Source organism: Sciurus vulgaris, assembly GCF_902686455.1.
Source record: "Sciurus vulgaris genome assembly, chromosome: 3".
Classification (NCBI taxonomy): Eukaryota; Metazoa; Chordata; class Mammalia; order Rodentia; family Sciuridae; genus Sciurus; species Sciurus vulgaris.
This window is the reverse complement of record NC_136463.1, coordinates 114,783,763-114,809,581: the sequence shown is the minus strand read 5'-3', so window position 1 is coordinate 114,809,581 and position 25,819 is coordinate 114,783,763. Positions and strand designations below refer to the sequence as shown.

Sequence of the window (25,819 nt, the reverse complement as noted above, 5' to 3'; positions counted from 1 at the left end):
TTGACCTGCTCTATTCATTGTAGTTATGACAACAGCGACTTTTTTGAATCAGAGACAGCAGTTGCTAAAGAAATTCTCTTTAAAAAAAAATACAATGATTTCTTTAGCCAAATTCAGAAAACGTCACCAATGTTCATTTCCTTCACACTGTGGAGGAAATTATGATCCTCAACCACAACTGTTTCTCAGAAGCTGTTTTGTTTTTTAGTAGCATCACAAAAGGTGATAGTAACTTTCTCTTTTAAAAGGTATAAAGAAAGTAAATATAATTCTTTAAATTTACCAAGTAGTTTTGGAGTATCTATCATGTGCCTGGCACTGTGCTTAGTGCAGAGATAAAAACCATACTTGGTTCTAAGGTGCTGCTGCTGCTGTTGCCGCTGCTGCAAAATTTGCAAAGCAGATCAAATATGCCCCAGCCTTGCCACTGGTGTGGATCTCACTTATTTTACCACTAATATACTTGGCAATGTGCTCCTTTTCTGAAGGGCCATTATCACAATGTTCTTTTTCATGCAACTTCTTTCATCCATCTGTAAGCACTCAAAGATACAGGGATCCATTGATTTTTTTTTTTTTTTTTTTTTCCTTGCCCAAATTCCATTAGTCTCTTAAATTTTGATTTTAAGAGACTGGAAGCAGTAACAGGAAAATGGCATTAGAGAAAAAACTTCCTGCCATTATTCACTTACAGTTGTTTGCCAATGACTTTCCAGAAGAAATCTATCTCTCTAAAATGATCTTGGTAAATTTTCTGGATCTTTAGTTATCATCTTGCCTCTATATGAAACCCATAGGAAGGTGTTGCTCCTGTTGTCGTCATATGAACAGATATGTAGATAATTGGTTGCTTGAGGATATCAATTAGTGGCTTCGGTGACCAGGCTGATGGTTCTAGAAGGCCCGCAGAAAGGAGGGTTTCTAAATTTGAAAGGAGTGCTTTGTTTTGCCGTGATGGTCCTTTTTACCTGCTCCTGGAAGGATTTTTTAAATTTCTGCCAAGTAACGACTCTTACACAAATGATTCACTTGGGCATTCTCAAAGCATTTGGAAATGTACATTTCATTTAGTAATATGTATTGATCATATTAATTTTTCAGAATAAATTGCAATTTCAAAATTTCTCCCCACCATGAATGTAAGTTTCCCCTTTTGCTAAGAAAGAAATCAAAAAGCATTATAATTTTTTAAAAAATATGTTTTTAGTTGTAGATGGACACAATGCTTTTATTTTATTTACTTATTTTTATATGGTGCTGAGGATGGACCCAGTACTTCACATGTGCTAGGTGGGCACATTACCACTGAGCCACAACCCCAGCCCCAGAGAGTATTATAATTTTGAAGATCACTTACATATGAAACTTAAATTGGCTCAAACTACTTAATTATTCTTATCTTTAAATTAACTAGTTCAATTATTAATTGCATAGGGTAACTAACCATGACATGCAGTTGGAATATGTCTTAATGTCATCGATCCAGATAAATTTTAATTCATCTTTCGTTAGAGGAGGATGCCCTTTTCAGTATATGTAGAGAAGTAGAGAGAGAGAACATATAAATATACCCACAGATACATTTTATATATATGTATATCACACACACACATGCACACACCAGGAACCCAACTTCACAATCTTTATGGTTATCTTTGTTGTATAAGCAGAGCATTAAGCCCAGGACGCTCCTACTCTCAGTCCCTTAGACCTAGTCATGAAGACAGAAGAGTATTCAGCTACCAGACAAAGATTGCAAGAGAAAACTCAGGATCCTTCACTCTACAGTGAACTTGGCAGTGTGTCCTACAAGTGGAAGCATACCTCATTTGTGATTTTTTTACATCCACTTTGTTTTCAGTGATGACATAAAAATTTTAATACTGATGAATAACTTTGTTTACCTGTTCTTCCTACTGGATAATTTTAAGGAATAATGCTAATAACTAGCACTTAGGTAACACTTAGTGCTGGGCCAGGCACCGTTATAAACACTGTTATATACCATCTTAGGTAATACTAAGTTTTTCTGGAGGATCAAAACTTGTGGGGCAAAACGCCTAAAAGCACAGTTTTCATTTCTGAAGAAAAGTGTAAGTTAGGAGACTTTGTTTAAAAAATGTTATTTGGGGCTGGGGATATAGCTCAGTTGGTAGAGTGCCTACCTCGCATGCACAAGGCCCTGGGTTCAATCCCCAGCACCACAAAAAAAAAAAAAAAAAATGTTAATTGTTTGGAACATCAAATGCCTATTTTAGTATCCTGGGCATGGCGGGCACTCAAAAATATTAAGGAGTGGATGCACACCATTATCTTAAACACATTTATCATATCAGAGTATTTCATACACCTTTATGTGGCCGAATCTAAAAGGGGCTTTCAAGATTAGCTGAGACATTTGTCCACAGCAGGTTTCCATGTGCCTTCTCCTTCCAACTATGTCTGCCCAGGCTTCTGCAGCCACTTTGCTCCTGCTTCCCTTCACTTCTCAGTCTCTCTTCTGATGGCCTTTTAAATGCCAGTGTGCTCTGGAGCTTTTCTCACTCTACCTGCTCACCCTAGATGGCCTGGTTCACAGCGGCCTCAAACACTGCTTTCTCCTTATGGATACTCAACCCCAAACTTCAGGCTCATTTCTATGCAATCAACCACCTATAAGGATGTCCCACAGGCCCCTCAAACTCAATAGTCCCCAAACTCTTTTTCTTCCTCTGCTTCAGAACCACTTATTCATTCAATAATGAAGCACTACTATGTGCCAGGTGTTGGGATACAACAGTGACCATGTGCTGACTTCCATTCCAGGTCAGTGGCGAGCTGACTCCCGCCCTGGCCACCTGGGGAGGATCCATTCCTCTCTAGTTCCTCTTACACTGCTCCTGGTACCTTCGTACCTTTCCCTGAGCACATCTTCCCTGAATTGCATGTTCTTTCCTCTCTCCTCCCACCACACTACATGGTTGTTCAGGCCTCTGTTCATGTAAGACCTCTCGAATGGTTTTTCTGTCCTTGGTTTGACTCTCTACTGATGGCAGCATATATCTAGACACGGATCATCTGTTCAGGTCTCTACCCTTCGTAAGATTTCATAACCTTCAGGATGAAAGCTCCAGCTGTGCCCACGGCCATCTCACGATCTGACTTCTGGCATTTTGTTGACCTTTCCATCCTTCCCTCTGTCACACCCTACATGCAGTTTGGGCTCCTTCCTTATGAAACTGCTATGGTTATTAAGCACATCACATGATTCTACAATTTCTACATTTGTTTGTCTTTCCCTTTGCCTAAAATGCAGGTAAAACTCTTCTTTCATCTTCTATCTTTATCTTCCAAATTCAGTTCAGGTATCACTTCCTTTGGAAACTTCCCCAAATCTCCAGTTTAATTTGGAAACTTTTGCCCTGTGTATATAGTCTTTTCACTCTGTATTGTATTTAGTAATAGTAGTAATATTTATTTGCCTGCCTCCTGCACTAAATTCTAAATTCGGTGACCTTGTCTTATTTAATTCTGTATCTTCAGGTCTAATACAATCTTTGGCACATAGTATATGCTCAATTGAAGTTTGTTAAACAGTGAACTGGTTCAACACTCACTCCATGTCCACGGGACATCAACCTGGTGAATGCAGAAGTAGGAGATGTACACGTTACCTCATCCTACCAAAATGATTAGAAGTAGATTTTATTCCCTCTGGGTTTTAGATGAGGTTTTCATGATCACTCAGCTTGAGTTATGTAGAGGAATAGGCATTAATTTAGGCCTGTCTTGCATCTTTATCTTACATCGTACTAACTAAAAGCAAAAAAATCAAAATAACAAGTATATATACATATGTACACACATGCACCAAGTAGCTACTATGGGTTTTTCTGGATTTTCTCACTTCATCTGGTTATTAATTCTGTTTCCTATAACATCAGTTAATCAAGTGGATCTTCAGTTAGGAGACCAGGTCAATAAGCAGATGCAGTTAGCATATTATATTCAATAAAATGTCTATGTCCACCCCCATACGCGCTTTTTTCTCCTTTGGTTCTTCAGTCCCTTTGCTGCTATTGAAAGGCAAAGAGAAAAGATGCCCCTCCCCCCAAACCTACAGGTGCCTTTGGCCAGGAGCAGCACAGAATAGAGTGTGTGTTTTGCAGATAACGGGGACTGCGACTGTGGTGAGTGCGTGTGCAGGACCGGCTGGACCGGCGAATACTGTAACTGTACAACCAGCACAGACTCATGTGTCTCTGAGGACGGAGTGCTGTGCAGCGGGCGCGGGGACTGCGTTTGCGGCAAGTGTGTTTGCACAAACCCTGGAGCCTCAGGACCCACCTGTGAACGATGTCCTACCTGCGGTGATCCCTGTAACTCAAAGCGGTAATGTCTCTATGGCTTTAGTCCCTTTTGTGGAAAACTTTCCTCATGATCAAAGTTCTAATGATATTTTGTAAACTCAGACCTCAGATTATCTTTGCTGGATTTGGTCTCCAGGCATCCACAAGAACACAAACCCACCGGGCCCCTGTGATCCTCAGCCTGGAACAACAGTCAGTCTCTGGCTGGAGGCTTTCTCAGTCCTGATTATCCAGAATCACAATGTCACATTTCTGCTAGAGACAGCATGGGGAAGTGGAGCTGATGTCCCACACTGATAACATCTGATGGCCTCTCAGTTACAATACCAGCCACACAGAAGGAATGCCCTGGAGGCATCCTGCTGACACCCACAAGCAGTCAGTACCTTTTCAGGGGAAACAGACAAGCTCCTTTCTTATCTAGAAGTTTATAGCCTGACCTTGTGGGATTCCTTCCCATCAGCAGAATCATGGAGGCAAAGAGGCTGAAAGAAGATCTTAGCTTCCCACTGCCCCCCTCTTATCACCCAGGCTCTTTGGCACCTTTTTGTGGTTGTCATTGTACATAGCTATTGTGTATTGTATTTTTTAAGACTATAAGAACATTTTCTTATTTTCCAGTAAGAAAGCTGTTTCTTTGGTTAGCAACTTCTTCATGAAATTCGGGCAAAATTTGCCAGTTCAGTGAAGCAAGTCTCCAAGAAGGCTTTTAGGATATTGCTTAGAGGTTCATGTTTTCACGATCTCTGATACCCAAATGGTGACATTTGCATCTCTGATGTAAACAGAGTGAGAAAATCAATTTTTCACTGATTGGTGACTCGCAATTTAGGAGTCAAAACTTCTCTGTCACTTTCCCTGGTAAACTAAAACACATGCCAGAAGCAGAGAGAAGAAGCAGAATTATTTGAATAGGACTAAATGTAAAATATCCCTTGGAGATGTTCCTCTCATTACTCTTCTAGTTCATCTCCTCTGTAAACATGATTCAATCTTAAATCTGACTTGGAAGATATGAACTTCATAGTCAAGTATTTCAAATTTGGGAATCAGATTAATCTTGATGTCTACGTTAGCTTTTAGATGAGTCTATTCTTCCAGGTATCCACGTGTGTATTAAAGTATTAAGTACCTACTATATGCAAAGAATGGTGTTAGGCCATGGTCATGCAGTAAAGACTGAAACAGTTATAGTTTCTACTTTCACAGGTGCTGGGAGCCTAGTGGGCAACATAGAGGTTTTTAAAGTAATGACAGTGATGTTTGGGCTGCCAGTTCCAGTAGAGGATGTAGAAGGTGCTGAGGAATCACATGGCAGGGGTAGGGGCATCAGTCTAGCTGCACAAAGGAGACTTTAAGGGCTTCCACAATCTCCACCAGGCCCGCACCAAGCCACTTCAATAAAACATTTAACCTAGGAAAATGCAATATAATTGCAAGGTGAAAGTGACTTCTGAAGAAGATTTTTATTCCCACTCCAAATAGGTTGCCACTGCTAAGCCTTCCTGTAGAGGAATTCTAGTCCTCCCACTTCAAGGGAACAATCTAGATTAAGGTTAGGAAGGCTTGGTTGAGGAGGTGCAGCTTCACCTGAGTTTGACAAGCATTTATAAGAGCACACGTTGTTTCCATGTCTGGGGGAAGGAGGCAGCGCCACAGGTCCCCACAGTGAGAAAACTTTTGTTGTTTTGGATTACTCCAAGCACGATCTATTTGCAAATGAATTGCAGCACAAGATTAATTCAGGGCCTAATTTTACTTTGCTCCCTAGACATCTTGAAGGTAGCTTAATTTACTTATGTTCTTGGACACACACTTTTCTGTAAGTAGCAATATTTTATTAAAAATCTTGAATTAATGAGGATCCAGGCTTAATCCTAAGCTTTTAAAATACTCCTATCAAGACTTGGATTTATTTAAAAGCATAACAGAAAAGTGAATTTTAAACTAATCATATATGACATATATGAAGATCATTAATCATTCTTTGGATTCTGGTTAAGTTATAGATCAAATTCAGAACTTTGCCTAATATCTAATCATATTTATAAATGTAAGCTTTCCCTGGAAAAAGTAAAAAATGAAAATATAGCTAAATCAAAGATCAATCAGAAGCAATCACTACAGAAAAATGAGTATGGTAGCAATTATCAAGACTGCCTCAGGGAACATTGATTACTGTGTGGAATTCAGAATAATTCAGTGTCCTCTTGTACATCACCCAACCATCTTTTCAAAAAATGACAAAAAGCCAGAGTTACCCAATAGATACACTTGTAGCACAATCTACAACCAGAGCATAAAGTAATATTCCAGCTATGTATCTATTTTCCACCAGCATGAACTGATAAACTCTGTGAATTCTGTCTGTCTGCAGAAGCTGCATCGAATGCCACCTGTCTGCAGATGCCAAGGCCCAAGAAGAGTGTGTGGACAAATGCAAACTAGCTGGCGCAACCATCAGTGAGGAAGAAGGTGCTTCTTGTCTTCAATTGCTTTCATTTCCTTTGCATGGGTCTCCAGAGGCAGAAACTCTGAAAATCAAGAGCCTTTCAGGCTTGACCCCATTTATACCAGGGCATTAGATCACTAGCATTCTTTGTTTAAAAGTAAGTGCATTCTATAAGGCTAAAAACTCCATGGCTTGGGGTTTAAAATCCCAATTTAAAGTCATGACTGTTTTATTGGACTTCAGCTCTGTTGGCAAGTTCACCTCTGCTTAACAAATGCAATTGTAGAGAATTCCAGAATGCTCTATTTACCAAATTAGAAAGGAAGAAAATTGAAGAAATGACCAAATGTTAAGCCCCCAAACCATAAATTGTCCTCTATCATCTGATAGCCTTATTTCAAGATAAGATAAAGGCAGCTGTAAAACGGTTTTCCCAATTGCAGCTCCCAGACCCTGGGCAGGTTCTGGTCAGTGGCCATTTTTCCTCCTCCTCTCAAAAGCTTTCACTTCCCCTCCCTCACATAGGGCACGTCCTTAATTTCCTTTTGCCCTGCCTCCAAAATTCAGAGGTTCCTGTCATCTCTAACTGCTAAGCAAACTGTATTCTTGCTTTCATCTGTTATTTTAAATACAATTACTTAAAATAAGATTCTTCATAATGGCAAATATTTCATCTCAAATACTTAAATTGATTGCCTTTTAGCTAGGAAGGCCATTAAAAAAATAATTTGTGGGCTTTAAAACAAAGAAGAGGACTGATTTTGACTAAAGGGACAATCTAGGGGAATTTGGTTTTGTATCATCACAACCCTGCATTATCATGCCGCTCAGGTGGAATTGCTACTCTGCATGCAATAGCAATGTGACCAAGATGTATCTCAGGTGAAGGGAAATAATCAAGACAATAATTTATGACACTGTAGGATATGTATTTTGAATAGATGGCATTAGAATATGGAAATGAGTCCATTTCCAAAATGGAATAACATAATGACATTTATATTCTTTTGAAAATTACTTGCCTTGTTTCAAAATTGAGAGTTCTGACTGCACAGTTGAATTACCCTATGTGCAGGGACACGATTAGTGCTCATAAGACCCCTCATCAGTGCTTTTCCAGTGACCAAAGATAAACATGCCAAATAGCAGTAAATGGGACAAGATGGTGTGTACCTTAAACGAATACCAAAGGTAAGATACATTAAAGCACTGAGCGAAGCAGTATTTGTGGGCTGCCCACATTAGTAACTAGTACTGAGTCTCAGCATTTCCTTCTAGGTTCATTTCACAGCAAACAGTGGGAATATTTACCAGATGTCTCTAAGAAATGAGCAAAAATTGCAGAAAATGCCTGCAAATGACTAGAACTCAATTCACTAGCAACATGGGAAATCAAATGTGCTGAAGGAAAAAGGGAGCGAGCCTTAGAAATGTGTAAATCATAATGGCTTCAACAGGGTAGTTACTATGTTAAGTACACAATTTTCTGAGTAGATTGTCATAAATGCTTGGATTTCAGAGGAAGACCAGTCTTGAGAGGCATTTAAAATATTTACATTATTCTTTTTGTGTGTTTGACCCAATTATCTTGAAGAGAGGGGAATTCAGCTATTTCTAACTTGGATATTGAAAATAGTAATTGGATTATTAATATCATTTAAAGCACTAATCTGGATGAGCTTGAGAGAAAAAAGGTATCTGTCAGACTGTGAATTTAAAAGCCACTTTGCCAATGAGCCTTTTTTATAAATCATGCTTTGAGTTACCCAGTTTTGTTAGTGATCATACCTCCTTGAAATGATCACATATTTGCTCTTTCACAGAGTCTTTTAGCAACCACCTTTCCCCCACTAGGACATGGAGACTAAAATAAAATAAGCATAACTTTACTATTTGTGTGAATTGGTCCTAAATTGTGCTGTTGGTGACTTGGGCAGGCACATCTAAGAACATGTGATGAAACTCACTCTTCATTTTACTGAGCCATGTTAATTTATGCTTCCATCCATGTACTCAGAGAATTGATATTCAAAGGGTGTTCCTTGGAACACTAGTTCTGAAAACATTCAATGGAATAAAAAGTACCCTTGGTCATATAAATGTTAGAAATGGAAGGTCAAGTTTTTTTCTTTTCTTTGCAAGACTTTTGAGAGTTGTTGTGCACATTAAATTAAATGTGTGTGTGAATCACCAGGAAGAACAAAAGGAGGGATTCCCAGATGTGTTTGACCACAGAACCGCATTTTTTCCCCTTGCCAAACTGTTTCACTGAGAACTGCTAACTGATTCCAAAGCTGAGGCCTTAAAACACGCGGTTGTCTTGCCTCAGTGGAACAGAGTTTCCATTTTCCACATCCTTCCTGGACCTTCCAGACCCGACCTCTTCACTCCATTCTCACATTTCTTCCTTCTCTGAGTATGATTTCATGGGCCAGCGGAGATCATATTTTCACTGTATTATTCTAGAGCAGCCATGTGGGCACTCACAAAGGAAGATAAAAAGAAAGGGCCATTTTTTATGAACAACAAAAGAAAACTTTAACAGCTAATTATGCAAATCTTTCACTGCACACTCGATAATACTCTTTCAATACCCAAACACTACAAATAAGGCTACATCTAGAGCTGCAACCGTCAGGAAAGGAAGTGGTGAAGTAATTAAAGCAAGACGGGAGTCGTGACTCAAAGGTCGTATTGGCAGTGCCATTAAAACTTAAATAATCCTGGTCAAGGAAAGTAAGCCTCCCTGCGCTTCAGTGCAGCTATTTAAAAGAAAATAAAAAAAGCAGGATTAATATTACTGAAATGAGTATGATAAACCATCCCACACATTTCCTATCTGAGAATAAAATGTTCCATTAAGTGTACTCAAGGGAGCAGAGTGGGCCTGCACCTGCCGTGGCACAGAGAGGAAGGAGGAAAACCCTGCACTAAGAAACAGCACGTTCTTGGAGACTTTATGAATCCCAGGTGATTGGAGGGACGAGATAGGCAGAGGTGTGGTGAAGGCCCCAAAAAGTGACCGAAGTGCGAATCATATATGCAGTGCCATTTGCAATCAAACACATGAGATGACACAGATTCCACTAATCAAGTGTTGCCCAGAGGTTCCCAAACTTTCTAATCAGAATCATCTCATTAAACTGCTTATTAAACCACACAAAGTCCAAGACCCCATGCATACCGGCCCCTCACATCAGAGCACCTGGGGATAGGTCCCCAGAATCCATCTTTTCAAAACCCCTCGGTGATTTAGATAGTCAGAAACATTTGGAAATGACCAAACTCCAATGGTTTGTCATTAGATTTCTTCATATTCCTATGTAAATAAATAATGTTTTCAATGAGTTCAAAAACAGTTTATTCTTTTTAATCTATTATCTAAAATCACATTTATAATGCAAAATGTTTGCCAGTCCTGGTTTTCATGAATAATACAAGGCACACTTCTCACAGAACTTGCCAGGTTCTTATCTTATAAATTAGGTGGAAAGACAACAAACAACAACCTCTTATTTCTCTCTTTCTATAGCTGTAGCATTTTTGTACCCCAAATGGGCTATTATTTTTCTTTGTAAGAAGCAGGGAAACACATGCAGATTCTGTTTCATTAACACCTTGGTATTTTAAAGCTAATGAGAGAAGTTATAAATGTGTCCAAGATTATTTGGAGCAGTCTCAATTTTAATATTCTGACCCATCGTGTCAAGACACACTAATATCTGACCATATGTCCTAGAAGTTTAAAGAGCAAATGCTCATTCGACTTCGGGTTTCTGAAAAACAGTGTTTGTAATAGTATCATTGAAAAGTCTCCCACTTAGAAGATGGGGTAACTATGAGGCAAGTTTAGGGGGTTTTGTTGTTGTTGTTTTGCTTTATTTTTAATTCAGAAAAGGCTACATCTTGGCAGAGGAGCTGGACCACTAGAATTTGTAATAAACAGATCAAAGATTGGCCTTTTACTTTATTTTCAGTTTCCGTTGTGATACAACACACTGTCTTTTGGGTTCCTTTAAATCTCTGGTTTACCTTTATCCTGTTGGACCCTGAGCTATTTACTTGGTTTCTCAATATTAATTTATTTTTACTGTTTTGACAATACATGGCCAGCAATCTTGACTAACCCGTTGTGAGGAAGGCCCCTTTAAAAGTATCAGTATCCATTTGGACTGTGCAGCAATGTAATCTAGACGTCCTCCCAGATGCTCTCAGCAAAGAGGAACCTATAGCCCCCTCATTACCATAATCAGGGCCATTCTATTCCCAAGACAGCTGTGGGCACCTGCCTTGCAGTTCTTTCACTCCATTGAAATCCTGCCCGTGTCAGTTTGATAGGTACATTTGATGGTCAGTCCTGATTGACCACATCTGGAGCTGTTCTTCTGGAACATGAATAAAAATGAACATCTCCCTTGGTGGGAAAAATCCTATGCCTTTTCAGTTTTCATTCTGCAATATTGAAAATCCTCATTAGCATATTAAAACTCAATACTACTTTGCTTTATAAATAATCTCTTTTGGAATCTCATTTAACCTAATGAATGACTCCTTTATCTACAGATTTCTCAAAGGATAGTTCTGTTTCCTGCTCTCTGCAAGGAGAAAATGAATGTCTTATTACATTCCTAATAACTACAGATAACGAGGGGAAAACCATCATTCACAGCATCAATGAGAAAGGTGAGTGACTTGCACCCCATTTTAAATGGCAAGAAATATACTACATGGGAGAAAATGTCCAGAAGGTCACTTTAGGTCGTTTGTCAGGGAAGACATTTCAAATTTTGGACAAAGTGTCTCTACTTTCCCAAAGAATGAAAGATACCTGTTAAAAGGTTTGCTGTGTTCCAATATTTTTTATTAAGGCAAGATAACACAATGACTTGGATTTGCACCAATCATTGTCTCCCTGAAAGCTGACTGCTGACCTGTAGAAAGGTAAACTGATGAAATGAAATATAAGCAAAAGATATATCTTTCAGAAAAGCTACAGGGAAGAGTCTGATCAGATTTTAAATGGATTAAATCAGACCATGGCTCAAATCCTGCCACCATTTATTAGTTGCTCAGCATTCTGAAAGATACTTGCCTGAGTCTCTATTTCCTCATCCGTAAAATAACAGTACTTTCTTCTAAGAGTTGACTTAAAGATTGGATGTAAAACATGTGGCAATAGCTAACTTAGAGCAATGAGTCACTGAATGATAATGCAGAATCAGCAAAGACAAGCAGCAGCAAATAAGGAAAGAAGTGACCCATAAAGGATGCTAAAGAGTTCATTGCTTCTGTGGAATTTCATCCACATCACCTCATAGAGTCAGTTTGGCACTTTGGGGGACACTTGAAAATTCACATTTAGCAAAGGGAAGATCCAAGCTTGTATTAGGTAGAAAGGAAATAATGGAGAAGGTACTGTTTCCAAATTTTCATTCATACTAAATTCACCTGCAAGCTTGCTAAACAATGCCTATATCCTAAGCCCCAATGTGTGGCTCAGAATGCTGTATTTTAACAACGTGACCCTAACACAGATGGCCCTGAGCCCTCTCTTTGAGCAACTGCCCTAATAACCCAAGCTGTGTTCTCACAGATCCTCACAGGTGCCTCATTTTCTGTCTTCAATTAATGATGTGTCCCTCCCTAAATCTTTCCAGCCAAAATGACAGCTACATTAAGTCACATCTCATCAGTCTTTGTCCACAACCTCTTCTTCACCAAATCTCAGAGCCTGAGTTCTGGTCCAGGTCACAGCAGCAGGCCAGGCTATGAGGCAGAGGTTCCTTTGCTCTATGTGCTTGCTCTCTAATGTGCTGACAGAATTTAAGTTAGTCCTGATTGTGACACCAAGGTCACATTGGTATCACTTAAGAACCCAAAAACCAAAACAATACAATCATAACCAAAAAGTAAGTTCAACACATCCTAATCCAATCAAGAAAACATGATCAGAAAAATACCACATTGCTATGCTGAGGGGAAGGGAGAGATAGTAGTTGTCACCATTTGATAGGATGAGTGTGAACTTGGTTTTGAAGCTCAAGTAGGCAGAGTGTGCTCCTGGAGACTTGCTCTTGAAAAATCCTGTGTAAATGACCTTCCTTGAAGTGCATACACAAAATGCAGCGTGCAGCATTCAGTTAAAGAAACATGAGGTGAATCTTGCTGAACACGGATGAATTACTTTCTAATACAAAAACCCTGCCTCCTTATTATCTGTTTCATAAAGTCAAATTCTCCAATTACATCCCCAACCCTCTATTTGTGACTATGACCGTGGCTTTAGTGGTTATCTTGAAATCAAAGCCATCCAGTAATCCTGTATAATATAGATTCTGTTGGAAAAACACATCCCTCAAAATAAATTTCCAGAACAGGCCCTGACCCTGTTTTTTATTCAAAGGTTTTATATCTTGCTGGTTTGATTTGTGTGTATGTGTATGTGTGTGTGTGTGTGTGTGTGTGTGTGTGTGTGTGTGCTTGAGAGAGAGAGAGAGAGAGAGAGAGAGAGAGAGAGAGAAAGAGAGAGAGAGAGAGAGAACATGCCTTTGGCTGATAAATGCTTCCTCATTACTGAATTGTTGGCTATTCTTTTATTCTTCCACACAATATGAGAGGCACATCAACACGCCACCCTTCAGAGCACACACAGATGCCCTGGTGCATTTTATTATAGTATTTTATTTATCTCTGTGCTTTTGTGGTAGGGAAAGTGAAGAGGAAAAATTACCTCCTGAGGCGTCACAGAAGTCCCCTGATGGCTCTAAGGATGCCTCTTCCTTCACCACACCCTATTTCCTGGGTAGGCTGGTGCTTATAGACACTCTGAGGGCAGAGCCCACCCCGGAAGTCAGAAGTCCCTTCTCTCCCACAGCTGTCAGACCTGGAAATCTCAGGTCAGCCAGTTGGAAGTCTGGATAGAAAAGAGGCAAAATGAGAACCTAGGAAGGGGAGGGGAAGTTAATGCTTCCCACATCCTCCAAGCAAATGGTGAAAGGAGTCAGAGAAGCCCCATCAGGGCTTTTGTGGACACAGGCAGAACTTCTTCATCTTCTTACCTCAGGAGGGACATCCATGGGCCTAAAAGCCACATCACAGTCAAGGAAAGAGTGGAAGAGCCTTCCAAGCCAATGCTGAACCTGCCACTTCCAGTGTGGAAGATCCAGATCCTTGTGCTTTAGAGGAAGAAAAGAGAGAAGACTGCATTTGCTACTACTAGTACTACTAGAAATATAAGAGACACTCTAGCTTATGGAGTCCTTACCAATACCAAATGCAAGGTGTCATTCCATATGTCTTACATGTATGAATTCACTTAATATCCTCAGCAACCATACAAGGCAGGTGCTTTTGTATAGGCAAGGAAACTGAGGCATAGAGACATAAAGAATTTGCTGAATCTTGCAGTAATTAAGCACCAGAGCTGGTTGAGGAGCTCCAGCAGTCTGGCTTGGAGCCCAAGCTCTTAACCATTGTACTACACTGCCTCCCACTGGCTATATGATCATAACAAACATGTGAATCACAAAACTGTTGGTTAGATCAGCATCGTCCAATAGAACTGTTTTCAGAACCATATATATAATTTTAAAAATTTCAGTAACCTATTAAAAAGTAAAAGACACATGAAATAAATTTTACTTACATTTTATCCAAAATATTGTCATGTCAACATGGAATGAATATAAAATTATTAATGAGATATTTTACATGTTTTCAGAGTATGTGTTCAAAATCAGTGTTTATTTTATACAAATACCATAAAACTTGGAAAAATCATATTTCAAGTGCTAAATAACCACATATGCTAGAGCTACCAGATTAGACCGAGCAGCAGCATTCAACACTCAGCACCCTAGAATTAGGTGTGACATTGACCTGGACTCTATAGGAAACATCACACAGTGATGGAGGTGACTCTCACTCCCACCCAGAAATCTAACTTCAGTCTGAGTATCAAAAGAATTATCAAAAAAAGTATGAAAAATGAAGATCACTATTGTATAGTACTTGTTTTGATACTTGAGCCAAAATCATGGAGAAATACACAATGCCCAATGGATTTAAGTTCTTAAAATAAGTACCTCGGCCAAGTCATTCCTCTTCCTCCTTTCTTCCTTACTGGAAAGTCCTCCTAATTCATTTTCTGTCTTAGCAAGCTTCATTCTGCTTTGGGTGGGAACGCACTATGCCCCACCCTACACATTTCTTAGCAATAGGGTTTATATTTTTCATTGACACAAGTCCTTTTGCTTTCTTTTCAGGAATTGAGTTAAACTACAAGAGGCCAGAATACAGTCTTTAGATCTTTGTTTTGTATTAGCTAGGTCATTGGCAACTCTTCTTATTTCTTCACTATCTCCTTACATGGTTTCTACAAAGAACAAAAGGCCAGGCGGACATCATTAGGCCCCCTCTGATTCAGATCAGCTACAAAGCCCACCTGAAAAGCAGCATGACCAGTTCTATATGTATAACTCTCCTTATAAATATCTAAGAGCAATAAGAGTTAGGATAAACTAAGTATGAATCACTTCCTCCCCAAATACCATGGATTTTGCCTCTCTTCTTGCAGAGGGTTGCAGATATTTAATGATAATTTTTATGTGGGGATTTTTTTTTCATGAAAGCAAAAGGAGAGCTTAATTATAATGTTTCATTAAGAAATGTATCATCTCCTAGGCATATTGCAAGGATGATTAGTCATTTTGCTGTCATTGAAGGGAGGTACTGGATAATTGTAAAATTATATTAATACTCTTAATAGAGTCAAAATAACATTTCATGGAATCTTCAAGTTGAGAGGACCATACAGAACACTTAATTCTCAAACTTCCCTGAAGATAAGAATCATTTGGAACACCCTTAATTAAAAAAAAAAAAAGTCTGTGGCCTCATCCAAGACCCATTGAATCAGAATCTAGGGAAGGAGCCCAGGAAGTCTTCTGTTTAACAAACAGAGCACCTCAGCTTATTACCATCATCAGGAAAGTTGAAGGAACAGTGAGCTTTGTTTTGCAGATGAGGCCAAAGGACATGACTCAATTCTCACAGCTGCTGTTCATCTGTTTGTCAGATAGAGGGAAATCAAACCCAACACTCCCTGCTGTAGCCTAGGAACTTTCCAGGAAAGCAGAGCACTGCATTAGAGATACGCCAAAAAAAAAAAAAAAAAAAAAAAAAAAAAACCATGGTTGTCTTCTATCTGTGAAAAAGGAAGCCGCCACAGCAAAGTTATCTCTCAGAGGATAGGTTTTACATAATTTAGAATATAATCTCCTAGATTGCTCTTGATTCAGGAGGATCACTGAAAAGGTGTTTGCAAATATTAAACACACATGCACACACACATACACATTCCATTTCTACTTTTTTATGTACTCAGAAGAGGCCATCTTTAGTGATTAAGCTGTAGTTTTTTTCATGATGCTTGAAATATTCCATGTGCATTAATTGTCACTCTTCTGGATTCTAATTAGCTCTTTTCAAGTCATTCCTCCAGTATATGGTCCTCCCTGATAACTGTAAGGGGATTGGTTCCAGATCTCCTGCAGATATCAAAACCTGCAGATGAATAAACCCTTTCTATAAAATGGGATAGTATTTGCATCTTCCTATATGAATCATCCTAGATTATTTATAGTACCTAATACAATGTAAATTCTACCTAAATTGTTTGTTACAATGTTTAGGGAATAGTGACAAGGAAAAAAAGTCCATACATGTTCAGGACAGATACATTTTTTCCCAATATTTTTAAACCATAGTTGGTTGAATCTTGAACATGCAGAACCCGAGAACATAAATAACTGTATATTCATTTATTTTGAATAACCAAACACTTCCTTTGTTTTTTTGCTCTTTTTTTAAAGAAATAGAGAGTTATCCTTCAACAAAACTTGCTTTTTAAAATTTCAGCAAGACAAAGAAAGTGTCAATATTTACCCTCTACTGTAGGAAATGTATAAAAGGAAAACCCAGTGAAAAAAATGTCTTTCTATAGTCTGGGAACTCAGCTCAGTGGTAGAGTGATTGCTTAGTATGTTCGAGTGTTCAAGGCCCTGGGTTCCATCCCCATCACAAAAAAAAAAAAAAAAAAAAAAAAAAGCTTTCCTACATCAAAACATTGACAGTGACAGCTTCAACTTCTTAACATAATTTCATTTGTTTCCACAGACTGTCCAAAACCTCCAAACATTCCTATGATCATGTTGGGAGTTTCACTGGCTATTCTTCTCATCGGGGTTGTCCTTCTGTGCATTTGGAAGCTGCTGGTATCATTTCATGATCGGAAAGAAGTTGCCAAATTTGAAGCAGAACGATCAAAGGCCAAGTGGCAAACGGTATGTCTACACTCAGGGCTACTCTTGGTGCAGCAGACAGAGACCAGGTAGAAAGGTCTAAGAGAGGGTTTGGCTGTCACATTTTTCTCTACCACCCTTGTCATGATCCCAACAGTTTTGGTTTCTGTTCTGCTTTGAGAGCAAACCTCTTCAGCCATTATCTGTCACACGTGTCCCTCATGACATACGTTGTCTCTCAGTGCAGTGGGGATCTCTGCCACTCGGAAGAGTTCCATGAAATTCCTCATATGGAACTTAGGGACATCATGGAGGTATATTCAGTACCTCCTCACCACCAGGGAGATCCCTCAGGCTCCATTTGATAACACATAGGTGCTGGATCTAAGTATTTCCATAAATTAGTTATGTTATAGCTAATGGAATAATGTTCGAGAATAGTCTGACAGTTCATGCCAATTTCCACGGAAATACTTGTTACTGATATAATAGGTTATAAAACAAAGTTGAGGAGACTTTTTAAATGCCAGGCAGTTTTTCTGAATAACATAAATTTTAAAAAGCTACCTGAAAAATGAAGTATCAACCTTTAAATATATGTACTCAGTAGACATCATTTGTGTCTTCTCTCACAATAGGCAAACAGAAAACAGGACTACAATTTTATGTGTTTCTTTTCCACAGGAGGATAATTACATTTCTAGAGACCCCTAGAAACAATTTCATGGTTTTAATTTAATCTCTCTATCTCTAATGGTGTGTCTAGCTATCTAATAGCAATTATCTTACATTGCTGATTCTCAAAACAGTGACATCACTGGAGAAAATACAGGCAAACATAATGCTCCTGTGGGCTCATCTGCCCAAATAAATTGAAGTTAACACTTTTCTCTAAACCTATACAATATTTTCAATTTCTAAAGCAAACAGAATTTTCCCTTTTGCATAAATTTATCTTGATAAGGGATATTTATATTTTAGGCAGTTGTTTTAAACTAATCATAATATATGATGCAGGACAAAGGACAATGAAAATTTTTATCTACTTCATCTTCCCATTAAAAATGCCTTTGGATACAATAACCAAGTGTAATGTATAGATCTTCTCTGAATCCTGATTTGAACAGTCCAACTATAAAAATGTATTTCAAGGCAACTGGAAAAAGACAAATACACACTAGATATTAGAACAAGAGCAAGGAAATATGCTTAATTGGATTAGGTATGATTAAGGCATGATGTCTTTGCTAGAAAATATCCATATTTTTTTAGAGATGCAAACTGAAGTATATAAGGGCAAAAGGAAATGAAGGCTGGGGTCTGCTTTGAAATGATTCAGCCAGAAGAGAGAATGGGAGGAAGGGATAGTAAAAGCAGTTTTGGCAAAATTTTAATAACTGTTGGATCTGGGTGATGGGTCTTTGGAGGTCTGCTATATAACTTTTCTCTTTTTGCATATGTATGGATTTTTTATAACTAAACAAAATCCTTCAGGAAAATAAACTGTGGACTTGCAGTGAGGAAATAATTGATTCATCCTTAACAATGTAAACTGTAACCTGATGGTTTAGTTTGGTAACTTAGAACAAATTAATAATGAGGCCAAAGTTGTGAGACAATGGCCACAGATATTATTTTAAACTTATACAGTGGCCACAGATATTATTTTTAACCTTCACCAACTGCCAAGCAAATGCCTGGCAATGGTCAGAAGGGCAACCAGGCAAAAGAATGTGGGTAAGCCAGCACAAAGAGCAATAGCAGCAGATAGTTGGACAACCATCAGCCCTGTAAAGTAGTCTTGCTGTCCCCATTTTGAAGGTATGTAAGCTGAGACTGAGAACAATTAAGGGGCTTCCCAAACTGTAGTTGCAGGTGGAGTAGAATCATGAATTGTTCTCCCAAGCACAGCCTTTTGTTGACCCTCCCGAAAATAACAAGCAGGTTTTTTACAAACAGGCAGTTGGGCAATTATGTGATGCCTATCTACCAACAAGCATGTTTTAATGTTCTCACACACAGGCATGAGTACGGGCAAATGATTACCATCTTTAAAATAACATTTTAATCAACAGTTAATTTCCCCCAAAACATAAATTGTTCTCCCTCTGGATGTAGAACATGACTGAAATTCAAATACCAAATTTTTGCTCTTTCTTCAACTAAAATGGGGGGAAAACTTGCATTAAACAGATAAAAGCATAAATGAAAAATATTATTCCCTTGTTCAGTTGAGTTTCTTTGAATAACAAATGTGTGATGTTCCTGACTAGATAATGATGGAAATAATTATTCACTTGGATGCAAAAGAGGTTTAATTCAAATAATTCGGTTCAAATTTCACTAATATATCCTCCTAGGAAAAAAATTAGTGTTGCTCAGTGCAGACATTTAAAGATCTTCAATTTAACTCATGTTATATATAAAATCTATATTTTTTTTCAAGAGGAGAATTTGACTGATCTTTAAAACCTGGGGACAGAAGGGACAGTAGGGTCTCCTGTCCCCATAGGGCCCCATTGGACTTCTAAGGTAACAGAAGTTAGGACAGAACAGTCTTCACTCTTGCCTCCTGAAACTTCATCATAGCTGTAAAGAAAAGTCACCTTTTTATTACACTTAAAAATAACCCCCCTGCATATTCCTTATGAAAACACAAATGGAAGATATTTAAATTCATCTTTGATGAGACATTTTTTTCTAGGATGACAAGTCATTAACTTGAGGCAAAAAAATGTTCAGGCTGACATTTCTTGCAGTCATGGATTGATTTTGCACTGTGCTAAGCAAATCAGGTCTGCTTTTGGCAGTTAGGCGATCATTAAGGAAGCTGTGGGTCATGACAGAATTTTCTTATTACCACTTTTTTCAAGCTTGAAAAAAAAATTGTGCCATTGCTTTTGCAGAATCCACAACCTAAGTTAGAACCCCAGTATTCCCTGGGAGAAAATCAGCCTGGTCACTCCAGATGATTAGGGGAAAACTGTCTAAACAATGGAGTGGAGACTCTCCCAAAATGGAGAGGAACTAAGTCTGCATCTCCACACAGGAAGTCCACACAGGGCGGTGGCAGCCTGCATAGCACTAATGTAGGCAGATCTGAACCCCTCTGCTAGTGACATCCTTACTTGCACCCATTCTCCTGGGCTCTGAACATCCACTGAGGTCAGGAGCCACCCCATTATACATACCCCAACAGCAACACGGCTTGCTCTTCTTCCGCCTTTGCGTTTCCTCCTTGACCTTCAACTGTGATGGAGTCTGCTTTACCCATCACCCCCTTATGCAAGGGACCCCCACACACATATTAAAGACCTAAATAAATGAAGTCATTTCAAAATACAGAATATAAACTGCACAAAAGTAAGCATTCGACTACAAAATACCATTATTCTGTCAATGGCCACTCATGTCACCCCTCCACCTTTATAGCACAAATAAATTCTAATTAATGTGAACTGTGGGTGCATTTTAATATGTTTAAGATGACATGGGGTAAAGCTTACAAACAAGTGCCTGGTGCTACAAAGATCTGGCCCTGCTCACAGTCTGTTTACTCTTCCAGGGTGTCTTTTCTGTTCACTAAGTTTCCTTCCTTCAGCAGAAGTTCCACCCTCCATTCCCAGTCTGAACCTCTTATATTTTCCATCTTGCCTCTTCAACTAAATTCTGTGTTCTTCTGTAACCAAGTAGTTTCTAGTGTCCTAAACTTCAAAGAATTCCATGCATGATTTTTTGTTTCCAAATGAGACTCTATCGTCATCTGAGACCACGTCAATCTGCCGTTCACCCTCGAAATTTCCAAGGTTTGAGGAATAAGGACTAGGGAACCTTCAGAATTATACAGTCTGATCTCAGAAGTAGAAATAATACAGCGACCTGGGCTTCACCCTTATCCACCAGCAGACAAGGCACCTTTTCCTATTTACCCTCAACACAGAGATAGCATCTCGCTCCAAAGGCACTGGGTCAGAGGCTGAGTCACTAACTTCCCCAGCAGCAACAGGTACAGGTATGACTCCTGCTCACAAAGAAGACCCTGCAGCAAGTCCAAAGGCAATGGGTGGGAGAGGTTAGCGAATGTTTTTGTTTTGCTCAGTTCTTCGGAGAGCTGAAGGAATGTTCTAAGTTAGCAAATACAATCTTTTCTTCAAGTCTATGTGTAGAAATTGCTCCTATCTCTACAATCCATGGAATAAAGAGACCAAAATATAAAATTTAGTAACTCAGAGGTACACCTGGACTTCACACATATGGGTTTGGAAATGTTAAGAATAACAAAGCCCTAGCAGAAAATATCTTTATAACCCTCTTCAGGACCTAAAGGAGAAAGATATTCCAAATTTGAAGAAAAGCTTTAAGTAAGAACTAATAAGAAGAGGCAGCATGTATTGAGCAGTTAGTGTGTTCTAGACACAGTGCAATAGTATCTTACCTCATGGACAAAGTAGGGAATTTGTTAATCCCTCTTTAACAGATGAGGACACCAAGGCCCAGGGTTGCTTAAGTAAGGTCACGCGATAGGCTGGGTTTAAACACAAGCTGTCTGATGCCAAAGCCCGTGTGTCAACCTTAGAAATTAGGAGAGAAGACACTGTACCCCACACAGACCCCTTGCTCCTACTTAGGACAGCTTGACTGGCTTTGTCCTTGATCCTCTGGCCACAGCACTGCTGCTGTGAATACATCTTCAGCCTCAACAGCACAGCTGCGCTCTCCGGGCTTCATCACTAACCTCCGCATGGCCCCAGGGGCAAAGCCATTTTTCCTGGTCTGCCTTGGGACCTCCACTCATTCATGAACCCAGGGTCTCATATTAATCACTTGCAGTCCATCTGCTTTACGAACAGTTTTATCTAGTAAGCAAATGCTGAGAGAGCAAGTGTTAGCTGCCCAGGAGATCTGTCTCTGCTCCTTCCAAGCAGCTGGCTCCTCCTCCTTCTGAATTTTGAACTTATTTGCACAACATTATTATGCCCTTGTCTGATAACTCACCAACAGCAGACAGTTCTTCAAGACAGATAATGTGTCATTCATGTGTAAGTTTCTATCAGTTTCACTTTTCCCATTGTTCATTTTACCTTACATCTCACTTTTGGTTTACCTACTAGCGTTCATTCTGTCCATTCAGTACAGACTCAGTACCTGCTATAAGCTGAACACTGTTTTCCCAGTGCCGAACAGCTGAGTCTTGTTTTCTATTCATAAATTAGTGTTTCCAATGAAGGTAAGATTTTTAGAATGCACACACGGAGGTCTGGGAGTGCAGTTCAGTGGTCAAGCACTTGAGTAGCATGCCCGAGTCCCTGGGCCACCACACACACACACACACACAAGAAGAATACCCAGGTATTCTGTGGGACTAGTTTTGCCTATTAGAAAAAAGCAAAGATGTATAAATTTGAAAATGCTAAGAGTATATAATATCAAATGGATCAAAATTATTCCAGAGGCTTCCGAGATTGAAATTGACTCTCATCTTCCAATTTGAACTATAATGAAGGTACTTAGGGATATTAAAATAGTATCATAACAAAGTGTACATACTTTTATTTGAACCTTTTTTTTTTTTCTTTTAGGGAACCAATCCACTGTACAGAGGCTCCACTAGTACTTTTAAAAATGTAACCTATAAACACAGGGAAAAACAAAAGGTGGATCTCACCACAGAAGGATAGAATCACTTCATGCACGGGAAGAGTTAGCTTCACTGATGTGAAATGTTAATGCACTATTTGATTTTCCTTTCTTTGTTGCTTCAAGAGGAGGTTGGCTTAAGCTAATAGCAGGTCATTTGGAGATCAGTCATTCTCTGTATGAAGGTGAGACACTATGTTGACAGGTTCAAAGTAATCAAGAAGAGGAATTTCCTTAGCAAAGAGGTGACTTTGGGGATCATTTGAGGAATACTAACTCTGTTGCATTAATGCTTCAAAAAAATCATCAAAATGATTCATGGGGGCCTGATTTGTGTTTGAAAAATGTTGAAAATTAGAATCTCATTTGTTGCAGGAGTACAGCTACCTAAAGTCTTTGTCCCAGCAAAGTCACAAAGTCCATATGCTTATTGTATACCCACACTTTCCAGTTATTCTAAACTTGCAGTAAATCCATCCTAAAGGAGATTTTTTTTTTTTAACTAGGAGAACTGAGATTCTGATTTCACTTCAGTTGAAAGGATGCATTTCTTCCACAGATATCCCAAATTGTAAGATTGAAAATTATGTTGATAATTTCTGTGAATTATCTGCATGCACCTGTAAGTCAGGTACAAAAACAAGCACTTTGTTTTACAGTCAAGGAAGAAGTAATTTATAAATTAAGTCACTAGTAAAAACAAAAATAATAACCCTACCATTTAGCCTGTTTTTAAATTACCTGGAAAATAATCTATGCTCAGTTTCCTTTTTGTCCTTGAGTTTTCAAACTGTTACTTCTCCCTTGTTTCTCAATCATCTTATTCAGTGTCAGAGTCTTCTAAACCTGTAATTGTCACATGAGAGTTTTCATTTCTTTTTGAAAAATTACTTTAAATGGTTAGCTTATTCACAGAGAGTTCCAGTAATATAAAAGGAACCTGGGTAAACAGAACAAATGTTTAAATGGCTTTAAATCAAGCACAACGAGAGTACACAGCTCCCTCATGAATTGCAGATTTTAAAATCTATGTTCTTTTCTCATTAGCATAATGCAACATGCACATTTCAGCTACATGTGGTTGATACGCACTATATGTTTAAGAAGTAAGATTTTACTTACAGGTGGACAATTAGGGGTTCATCAGTTGATTGGCGAGATGGCCTCTGTAGAATGTTATTTCTTATGGTTACTGCTGTGTCAGAAAGCACTTTCATCTCACTTGATCCTTGCACGGAAATAAAGGCTCAGAGAGTATGTGGAAGAACTGGGATCAGAATCCACATCTTCTAACTCCGAGGCATTTCCTCTTCCCTCTGCATGGGGTTGCCTCTTTTGTCATTAAAATGATAGAAACATTCTATTAGTTAAGCAATAACTATCATTTGTTTGAAATGTACTGAGACTAAACAAATAGCATTTCAAGCACTGGAATACAGGTGAGTTGTACTTTAGTGCAATGTTAGCTATTAGCTTTGATTAAATTGTAATGTGAAGCCTTAAAGAGTTCCTTACATACTGGAGGCTTCATGGTTGTCCATTGAATTGCCAGTGTAATCTCGAAGTTTCTTCAATCCTACCAGATTGATGTGTATAAATTTGATCACTTGAAGACTTTTCCCCTACCCCCCGGTTTCTAAACAACTCAGGTAAATCATACATTTAGGGAGTACTGGGCTATATGCGAAGGATTACTGAACAATCTCCTTGGACATCTGAAGGACTGATGTGCCACTCCATTCTTGATGGGGAAGTCTAGAGCAACCTGCTGCAGCCCTTGCCGGTGACACAGCAGTAGCGGTCCCCTGTACATGAGACTGCTTGTGTTGTTTTTGTATAATTACTGAAGTGGGATTTTAGAAAATGGATTTTAGAAAATAGGTTTTAGAAAATTTGTGTGTGTGTATTACGGAAGAATCTGCTCTTTCTTTAAATGCTGTTTTGACCCAAGGCAGGACCTTGAAAAGGTCAAAACATTAACAGTAGTACTTCTATTCACTGAAGAGTTATGTTACATGAAGATAAAATGTTTGTTCTGTAAGTTGTTGTATTTTCTGTTGACATAAATAAACATGGTAATTTAAACAGAGACACTTGGATGATGATTCTTTTCATTTACTCAGCACAAAATCTGAAGTTCTGGATACTTCTATGACCTCCTCTGACTGCCTTGCTGGTCTGAGTCTGGGGTCAAAGAAAAGAGCAGGAAGAGGCAGCCACAGAAGGCAGTGAGCAGCAGGAATGGGCATGATGGCTGCATGGTGACAATACTTACACCATTAGCCTTTTAAAAACGACCTGGACATTAACCTGGACTTAAAATTAGCATACTACAGCAATGCAGCTACATCAATGTTTATAGCAGCTCAATTCACAATAGTTAAACTATGGAACCAACCGAGATGCTCTTCAACAGATGAATGGATAAAGAAACTTTGGTATATATATAAAATGGAATATTATTCAGCTATAGAGAATAATAATATTATGGCATTTGCAGGTAAATGGATGGAACTGGAGAATGTCATGCTAAGTGAAATAAGCCTATCCCAAAAAAACAAAGGCTGAATGTTTTCCCTGATAAGTGGGTGATGATATATATGGGGCGGAGGGGGGGGGGGGGGGGGAGAAGAACGGGGAAACTTTAGATTATGTAGAAGGAAATGAGAGGGAGGGGGATATGAAAAATGGTGGAATGAGACAGACATCATTACCCATGTACATGTATGATTACACGAATGGTATGAATCTACATCGTGCACAACCATAGAAACAAAATGATGTACCCCATTTGTGTACAATGAATCAAAATGCAGTCTGTAAAAAGTTTTAAAAATAAATAAATAATTCAAAAAAGTAAAATAAGGAAAAATCAGAAAAAAAGAACATGAAGACTAAATGAAAAAACTGATACAAATCCCTTGACCTTCTATTAATTAATTATTTTAAAAATTATTATTATTATCATTATTATTATTATTTTAGTACTGGGGCTTGAACCCCAGGGGTTAACCACTGAGCCACACATTCCTGGTCTTTTTTTTTTGAGACAGAGTCTCAATATGTTACTCAGGGCCTCA

The 25,819-nt window shown here is 38.7% G+C and overlaps 1 protein-coding gene across 20 annotated transcripts in view; it reads left to right on the top strand.

Annotated features, from left to right (window-relative positions):
* The window catches only part of ITGB6 (integrin subunit beta 6), a 125,062-nt gene extending 99,964 nt beyond the window's left edge, over positions 1-25,098 (top strand). For 19 of the 20 annotated variants that reach the window (XM_079131777.1, XM_079131768.1, XM_079131766.1 and 16 more), the window contains 5 exons: positions 4,149-4,371; positions 6,727-6,824; positions 11,365-11,484; positions 16,978-17,144; positions 22,682-24,828. In XM_079131777.1, coding sequence (XP_078987903.1) covers positions 4,149-4,371; positions 6,727-6,824; positions 11,365-11,484; positions 16,978-17,144; positions 22,682-22,780 — 707 coding nt within the window. In that variant the 3' untranslated portion in view covers positions 22,781-24,828. Of the gene's footprint in view, positions 1-4,148; positions 4,372-6,726; positions 6,825-11,364; positions 11,485-16,977; positions 17,145-22,681; positions 24,829-24,862 lie in introns of those variants that run through there. The other variant, XM_079131771.1, reaches the window with a different exon arrangement.
* The last annotated feature ends 721 nt before the right edge of the window (positions 25,099-25,819 follow it).